The sequence below is a fragment of the Oryctolagus cuniculus genome, chromosome 8 (genome assembly GCF_051225735.1).
Source record: "Oryctolagus cuniculus isolate XC-2025 breed Fujian yellow rabbit chromosome 8, ASM5122573v1, whole genome shotgun sequence".
Classification (NCBI taxonomy): domain Eukaryota; kingdom Metazoa; phylum Chordata; class Mammalia; order Lagomorpha; family Leporidae; genus Oryctolagus; species Oryctolagus cuniculus.
Genome location: NC_142874.1, coordinates 92525724 through 92535120, shown reverse-complemented (window position 1 = coordinate 92535120; position 9397 = coordinate 92525724). Strand labels below are relative to the sequence as shown.

The window sequence follows — 9397 nt, the reverse complement described above, 5'->3', positions numbered from 1 at the left end:
TCCTGCCTCCTGGCTCCTGGCTCCTGGCTTCGGATTGGCACAGTTCCAGCCGTTGCGGCCAATTGGGGAATGAACCAGCAGACGGAAGACCTCTCTCTCTCTCTCTCTCTCTCTCTGCTTCTCCCCTCTCTGTGTAACTCTGACTTTCAAATAAGTAAATAAATCTTTTAAAAAATTTTATAAAAAAATTCTATGTTTATTGATTTTTATAAGCAATTATAAATCTTTACAGTACTTCCTAAATATCTTTAAAATAAACACATCACCAATTTCCTATTTATCTCTCTCCCCATAATACCAGGTACATGGTAGTCACTTAAAACAGATTCCTATTCAATGAACAATAAGAGGCACAGTGGCACAGTACGTGGTTTTAAATGTGTTTACTATTTGTCCAGTTTTTTAAAGTGTCAGTCATAAAGTGAATTATACATTAATGTACATGTTAAACATTCATCAAGTCTACATCACTGCTATGTGAAACATTTTATGGCGTCGAGAAGATGGAATTCCTGAGATCATTGTTGGAGGCTTTATTGCTTCATTTTCCTCGCTGTTGAATTACCTTTCCTTATGTGACTTGGGAGTGTGAATTGGGACTAGAATATTCAATTTTAGACTAATTTTCTATCACCTGCTAAATGAGTAAACAAGCTCTATCTTTATAAAAGGTAGAAAAATAACCATAGTGTACTGAGTTTTCTCCCAAGGACACCATATGGAAAAACTTGAACTCAACACAAAAGAAGCCTTTTCTGAGTAACTCTCAGTCACCTGTAAGGAACGTATGTTTTCTATTTAATCATTCTTTGAAGGACAGTAGACCAGCTGTTGTTTTGCATTTATATTTATATATACTTTCTACTAAATAATTACATTCATCTTTAAAAGTAAATTACTTAAGATTACATTAAATCTCTTTCTCTAAAGCAACATATTTTTCACCTTCACAAAGCATACCCACACTGAAACTGAGCTGTCACCAGCTCTACAGACGGTCCCACCATTTCTAAGGGGTGCAACCATGCCTAAGTCATAAAAAGCTATTCTGGCTTTTCATGGAGTCTGGAAGACTGCAGGCCATAAAAAGTCTAGGCTTGAACTTAGTAGGACTTATAAAACCTTAATGGTTTCCTATTTCATAATATCTTACAATGGCTTTCAAAACAATTCTACAGGTTCCTAACTGAAATACAAAACATTACAAAGGCTGTGCACAATTCATTAAGGCCTTGAATCTCCAATGTCCAGTGTCGGACACCCTCTTCCCCATGTTGAGGTACTTGCTCTTGAAAGTACTAGAACAAATCAAGTGAAAGAAAACACTCTGAAACCATTTGAACCTCTGATCCAACAACTGAATTTTAAAGGTTTATAAAACTTGGCTTCTATATTTCTCTGGGTCTAGGTGTTCATATGATTATAGAACATAAATGTCTTGCTTCATGATGATTTTCTAATATGTGTGAAACAAAGAAAAAATTGGGTACTTGCCAAAAATACCAGGCATTTCAGACAAGAACCAAAAACCTTTTGCAGTGTTTTCAACAATGACTTAAAAACCTTTTTCACAGATCTGAAACCACTAATTAATTTACTTGACCTATAGTGGAAAACAAAATTATTTTTCAACTAAATAGAATCAGCTTAAAAATTCCTCTGGAGATGTTTTTATTTATTAAATGCCTTCAATAACAACACCGTCTTCCGCTTCCTGTTATTCCAACTCAATTTCTCCTGCATACAAAGTAATGAGCAGAATGGCTGTGAATCCAGTTAGCATTCCGGCATTCTGAATCATGAAGAAGGTGAAATCCGTTTTTCTTCCAGTTACCTTTTCTCTCAGCATATCATTCATCTCCGGGAACTAGAAGAAAGAGACATTGTTAGATAGCTGTTGCCACCTTGTGGTAAAAGATAAAACAGCCGTTTATACATTTCTGTGGGGAACATGGTAATTTATTTCAGATGTTTAAATGTTTTCGTATAGAAGGCATAATAGCAACATGAAGCACTTTCAGAATAAAAGTGCTGAAATAATATTCTCAAATCAGTAGGGTGGGATTTGCATCATTTATGGCTCTCTCGCTCTCTCTTCCTCTCTATGCTGCATCTACATCCTGCTTTCAAGACTCCAACACGTCCAGCCTCTTTCCTTCCTCTCAGTGTTCACACCTGCCCTCCCCTCCTCCTGAACCCTTGTCCCTCCAATTTTTCAGTGGACCGAATCCTTCAGGTTTCACCTTGCTTCCCTCCTTCCTGAAACCGTTGCCTCGGCCCCACCTGACTGAGGGCAGTTTCCTTTACCAGCATCTCTTATCATACACACTCTTTTCTTTTTATTTCATGTTATTTATCATTAGTCATCCATGTGCTTTTTTTGTTTAATTTCTTGTTCCTCTCTTTCTAGACATTTTTGTCCCATGAATACGACTGCACTTATTTTGTTCACTTGAGAGTTCCCAGTGCTTAACAGATTTCTTGGACTGGAACAAAAAATGTATCAACAGTAGCTAATTAAATAAATGTTTAGAAATAACTATACACTTAGTTCATGATTGCTTCAATTTTTTTCCTTCTACTTGTTCTACATTACAAAATCATAAAGTTTTTAAATAAAATATGCATGATCCTAAGATTGAAGATTGTAACAATCTCATTGCAGCGAAAGCAATAAAAACCATAAGTACTTGGTTTTAAATCTACCTTTTTCTAATCAGATAACTTCTCCTGAAAGATGTGGAGATCTGTAAGTGCCGGGTTTTTTAAAACACATTCCAAAATTACTAGCTACACATGCTACAGTTTCTAGCAAAGCAACCCAGGCACCTCCAGCATCCATAATCAATGTGTCTCCCTTAAGAAAATTGCTGCTAGGATAAAACAAGGGAAAACTGTGAAACAATTCTGCAAAATGCAAAACTACAAGTATAGACAGCATCATTAATATTGTTTTAAATTGAACAACTCTAATAGATTCTATTCTTATATCAGAAAATAAGCAGGGGCTGGCGCTGTGGCGTAGTGGGAAAAGCCACCGCCTGCAGCATCGGCATCCCATATGGGCGCTAGTTCAAGTCCCGGCTGTTCCACTTCTGATCCAGCTCTCTGCTATGGCCTGGGAAAGCAGTGGAAGATGGCCCAAGTCCTTGGGACCCTGCACCCACATGAGAGTGCAGACCCAGAGGAAGCTCCCGGCTCCTAGCTTTGGATCGGCACAGCTCGGGCCATTGCAGCCAATTGGGAAGTGAACCAGCAGATGGAAGACCTCACTCTCTCTCTCTGCCTCTGCCTCTCTGTAGCTCTGCCTTTCAAATAAATAAATCTTAAAAAAAAAAAAAGAAAGAAAGAAAGCAACCACCTAGAACAAAGACAGTGTGAGACATTAACTCTGTTTAGAAAAATATAAGCACTGTGGTGGTTCTAAGAGATGAGATACTAGCTCTTACAAGGGTCTGCACAGAAAAATGAACAGAATTAGACAGCTGTAATTTGAAACTAATAAATGAGAAAATTAAATTGTCTATGTTCCAAATGAAAAGGAAATATTTTGATTTTCATACATTAACACATTCTCATTTTCTAAAGATATGCATGATTCAGTTGGAAATGTGCAATATATTCTCTATTATACACATATGCACACTCACATAAGCACATATAAACACCAATACAAATAAAGACCAAGACCCCATATAGGCAAAAAATGTATAACGTATACTAACTCAAAATAAATACTGTCAATTTTTCTTTAATTTTTTTTCTTAATTTGAAAGGCAGAGACAGAGACAAATAATACAGATAGACAGAGAGCTCTTATCTACTGGTTCACTCCCCAAACATCCACAGCAGCTGAGAGAGGGCCAGACTAAAGTCAAGATCCAGGAAACCAATCCAGGTTCCCTACATGGGTGGCAGGGACTCAACTACTTGAACTAAAACACTGCCTCCCGGGGTCTGCGTGAGAAGGGAGCTGGAACTGAGTGGAGCTGGAACTCAAACCCAGGCACTCTGATATGGGATCAGGCATCCCATGCAGCTTTAACCGCTACCCCAATGCCTGCCACTAATGTCAGACTTTAATTTCACCCCTTGTATCAGTTTTAGGCTTTTAATGTTTAGAACTTCAAAATAACAAAAATGATGTTTTACTCTAACATGCTATTCCCCATTCCAAAAGTGGAATCTTCACAAAAGCAAGGCAAGGGGGAGTCCTACTGGGACACAATACAAATAGGAGACAAGGTATATCCACAAGACAAGAGGAGAGCTACAAAAATACCTCTACTTCAGCAAAAACAAAGCCTTTCACCCTCTATCAATAATATCACAGTAGAAAATCAATGAGAAGCCTTTCGAATTACTATTAGTGTAAACTACCCAAGAAGAGTGATGTGTGAAATGTTCGCAATTACAGCTGAAAGGCCTTCCACACTGTAGAAAGCAAGTTGCCCTTGGTCAACTCACAACTCAAAGGCTCATTTCTAAATGTAAAATTGAAACAAAATTAAAAGTTGGCATTTCTTACCATATCTGCCAGAGAAATGTAGAGGAACATGCCTCCAGCAAGTGCAAATATGATATTTGGAGCAAAATTGTTTCCCACCAAAATGCCGAAAGCTAGCCCAACATAGCAGGAACATGCAGAAAGGAAATTGAATAACAAGGCTTGTCGAGTGCTCATCCCGGCATTGAGTAAGATCACAAAGTCCCCTAGAAGAAAAAGAAAATATCAAATGAACAGAGTTTTCCATTTGGGGATGAGAAGAAGATAACTGTCAACGTCCAACAGGGACTTTGACATGTCTCATTCCACTGAAACCAAGCAAACCAACTTTCACTCACCCAACTCATGAGGAAACTCCTCGCACAGGATTGCTATAGACGTGCTGAGCCCCTGCAGGAGAGACACAGTGCAGGAAGCCCCAATCGCCAGGCCATCAATGAAATTGTGCAGCGCATCGCTGAGTGTTATCATCCAGGCAATTGTCCCTATTTCTGACAGTTTGGGCCCCTTCAAACAAGTACATGAACTTGACTCCTTTTTTCCATCCTGAAAAATAGCAGGAAATCCATCAACATGAAAACTAACATTTCCCGAAAGCCTAAAACTCAGAGAAGTCAGATATGGGTTACATCTTAAGAAAGACTCTGTTCCAACAGAAACAGTGGATAGGAAACCCTAATAATATATAATGGAGAAAAGAAAATTTATGCTAGGGAGGCATGAAACCAATCAATTGGCACACCTTGAATAAGCCACTTACAGACCTTTCACAGTAGCTTCCCCTTAAAATAATCCTTTTGGTTTGTAGGAACGAATTCTTACTCCAGCCTTCCTCCAGTGTAACAGGTATTAACCTTAGAATTAGATGTACTTTAAAATCGATATTCAAAGACCAAATGTGAAGTTTTTCCCACGTTTAATTTCAAATGAAAGCATGAAGGCAACAGAAGCATTGATTCTAGCCCACTCTACCCCGCTGTGTGCCAAGCAAGTTGTCACAGTCAGTTTGAGCACAGAGAATGTACTCAAGCATTGATTTATTTTTCAACTACTTACTGAGCTCCCTTCTGTCCCAGCAACTGCACCCGGTGTTTAGGTTATAACGATATGGTCCCTGCCAGCTACAAATTTCAATTGCTAACTTAAACTTCATGAATTATGATTGAAATAGCTTTACACTTTCCATTTTGAAAAGACAACAAAAATAGAAAATACTGCAATGGACTCACTATAGGAATTTAGACCTCCATAAAACTGACAAAACTGTACAAAATGTACTGAAAAATATCAACTAAAGAATTTTTCCAGAAGTTGTAGAGATATGTGATAAACTGCAAACTCATTTCTGCAATTTGTAATTAACTACAGAACATTTCATTCTTAATTTTCCTCCTCTCACTTCTAAGTGGCTAATCAACAGATTTATTGAACATCTGCAATTTGTAAAACACTGTGCTGAATGCTATGGGAAATGCATAGAAATAGAAAACAGCTTCTATCTTCAAGAGGCATACTTTTGGAGAAACAAGACACAAAGTATATGACTGCTTCTTTAAAATGTGTACTAAATATCAAACAGACAGGGGCTTCCTTCAGAGCAATGATCTAAGAGGCTGTTTTATTCCAATATTGTTTCATTGCTCAAAACACTTCAGGGACCAACACTTTCAGAACTGACTTTAGATCTTGCAATACATTTGGACCGGCTCCAGCCATTGCAACCACTTTGGGAGGGAACCAGTACATGGAAGCTCTCTCTCTCTCTCTCTATCTTTCTTTCCCTCTCTCTCTTTCTCTAGCTCACTCACTTTCTCACTTCCCCAGAGCAGGAAGCAATCACTCCTGAAAGAGATCAAAAGAGGCCATGAGAAAAGCCACAAGGAAAGTGAGTAGGGCTATGTGGAACTTCAGATACACTCAGCAAGATGATTTGAATTAAAACCGGGGTTGTCACCTTCCAATTTGCTTTACTGAATCCTATTTCCTAATTTTCTTGAGATGATTCAGGGAAAAGACTACAAGCCCAAGTCTTGGCCACCTGATATCCCATACGGAGCCTCTACACAAAGACCTTTAGCTCTTCAAAAGAAACGAAAGGAAGATATCTGGCAACATTCCCTTACTTCCAAAGTCAGATAGGAAGGACTCTATGTGTTATGCCTCAGGCTAACACTGTGAGCATAGATTCCAAAAAGCTAGAATAAGAGCTATCCTTTTAAATAATTTTGGAACAAACCAAGTAGGTAAATACCAAGAGTTACAATTCACCCAGGAACTAAATCACTGAGCAGCAAGAATAGTTCATTCAAGTTCTCCTAGGTAAATTAGAAAAAATCCTCTCTCCATTTCTTATTTTTGTTTACTGCTATGGTTTGCTTGCTTTCTTGTTGAACTTTTATTCCAAATAAAAGGCTGTGTATATGCTTAGCACTGATGAGACAACTCCAGCTGGCAAAACGACCAGAAATCCAAAAAACCAGAACTGAATCATAGTGTGGCTCTAACAAAAATTGCTGTGGGGGCCAGCGCTGTGGCACAGCAGGTTAAAGCCCTGGCCTGGAGCACCAGCATCCCAAATGGGTGCTGGTTCGAGTCCCTGCTGCTCCACTTCCAATCCAGCTGTCTGCTATGGCCTGGGAAAGCAGTAGAGGATGGCCCAAGTTCTTGGGACCCTGCACCTCCGTGGGAGACCCGGAAGAAGCTCCTGGCTCCTGGCTTTGGATCGGCGCAGCTCCAGCTATTGCAGCCATCTGGGGAGTGAACCAGAGGATGGAACACCTCTCTCTCTGTCTCCACCTCTCTCTGTAACTCTGTCTTTCAAATAAATAAAATAAATCTTAAAAGAAAATAAAAAGAATTGCTGTGGAATCTGCAAAAAAGCTCTCAACACCTCTCTCAGTTATTAACAGAATGAAAGTGACAGCAAAGGGTAGAGTAATCCAGAACTGGAGATCCAGGCACAATGGTTACAAAGTAATGGAGAAACTAGGAAAAACAACTAGGAGGTGAAAACTAAAAAGTCCTGGGAAGTTAAGATGGAGAAAGCAAGTGGAGCCACTGCAGAGTAGTTGAACTTTAAGCCAGGAGGAGGATGGGGGTGGGGCGGGGATGTGAGAGGGGTTAGAGGCAGAGAGGGAAAGGCAAGAGTAGTGTCAGATGGGAGGGGAGGAGAGGAGAGCAGGTTTAAGGAGAAGAGGGAATGATGGGAGGAGGAGGAGGAGGAGGAGGAGCATGAGGAGCATAAGGAGGAATGGAAGGAGGTGGAGAAAACCAGGAAGGAGGGCAAGGAGGAGGAGGCAGAAGATGGGGACAGAGAAAGAAGAGCCTTTGTCACTCTTCAGTAGGACGGGAATCCTATAAGTACAGTGAACCCCTGCAATGAAATACAATGCAGAGAAGCAGAGATGAGGAATACATGTCATTTCCCACAGGTGAAGGTGCCAAACATAGCACTGAGGTTAAAAAAATATATTATAAAGCAACATACCCAGTGGACACCTTTTGGGGAAAAAAAATGTAATTGTAATTCCATGACGGTCTAAGCACAATTATACTTAGAGGAATGCATACAATAAAAGGACCCTATCAGCAAGATAACACTGTGGATGAGCTTTGTGGGGATTGTTCCCCTATTGAGTGGTCTGGGCAATTTTTACACCCACTGAGTATTTTTCTTAAGATTTACAGATTTATTTATTTATTTGACAGGCTGAGTGACAGAATAAGAGTGAAGGGAGACAGAGAGATCTTTTATCCACTGGTTCACTCTTCAAATGGCCACAGAGGCGCTAGGAGACAGGAACTCCATCCAAGTCTCGCATGTTGGTGACAGAGGCCCAATAACTTGGGTCATCATCTGCTGCTTTCCCAGATGCATCACAGAGAGCTGGATCAGAACCCATGACACCACAACACCAGTTCTTCACTATACATTCTTCTTTTATTTGAAAGGCAGAGTTACAGGAGTGAGAGGGAGAGATATCTTGCATTGGCTGCTTCACTCCCCAAATGGTCACAGTGGTCAGAGTTGGCCAGGCTGAAGTCAGGAGCCTGGTACTCCATCCAGGTCTCCCACGTGGGTGCAGGGGCCCAAGTACTTGGGTCATCTCCCACTGTCTTTCCAGGTGCATTAGCGGGGAGCTGGACCAAAAGTAGAGTAGCAGAGACTCAAAGCAGCATTCATATAAGATGCCAATGTTGCAGGTGGCAGCTTAACCTGATGTGCCACAAAACCACACACCCCTTCCCATCTCTTGTCTTTGAATTCTTAGAAAACAAAATAACAAACCATGGGGCCCATGACGGGGGAGGGAGCAGGAAAGGAAAGGCAGTATGGTGTGGTGATGGAGGCAAGGCAAGCACCCACTGGATGAGGCCTGCCCTGAGAGGGAGGCTCAGTCTCAAGGAAGAGCCTCGTTTGTGGCTACAGAGCAGCTTGGACACAGTCAAACCTCGCTGGGCACTGGGGCAGCCATGATGAACACAGCTAAAACTAAAATTGCCTTAGAATATACAAGATAATGATGTATCATGTATGATCCTTGAATTTATTCTAGAATCTATAGATCAATACTACTGGAGAAAAAAGATAGAAAAAAAACAAATATATAAAAGAGCTGTAGAAATATGAGTGGGTAACAGAAATCTGTTAATAATAAAAGAGGAGGTATTTGCCTTAAGGGTTAAAACACTGCTTGGGACACATGCACCCCTTATCAGAGTGTCTGAGTTTGAATACCACCTCCAGCTTCTGTCTCCAGCTTCCTGCTAATGTGCACTCTCTGGGAGGCAGCAGTGATGGAACAGGTCCCTGTCACCCATGTGGGAGACCTGGATTGAGTTATCAGCTCCTGGCTTCAACTGGCCCAGCCCTAGCTGCTTTGAGCATTT

General features: G+C 40.5%; 1 protein-coding gene across 8 annotated transcripts in view; it reads right to left on the bottom strand.

The window, feature by feature from the left end:
* Positions 1-368: 368 nt before the first annotated feature.
* Positions 369-9397, bottom strand: part of SLC39A8 (solute carrier family 39 member 8) — an 83027-nt gene continuing 73998 nt past the window's right edge. For all 8 annotated transcript variants that reach the window (XM_008267564.5, XM_008267560.5, XM_008267559.5 and 5 more), the window contains 3 exons: positions 4846-5053; positions 4529-4713; positions 369-1867 (listed from right to left, as the gene is read on the bottom strand). In XM_008267564.5, coding sequence (XP_008265786.1) covers positions 1718-1867; positions 4529-4713; positions 4846-5053 — 543 coding nt within the window. In that variant the 3' untranslated portion in view covers positions 369-1717. The remainder of the gene's footprint in view (positions 1868-4528; positions 4714-4845; positions 5054-9397) is intronic.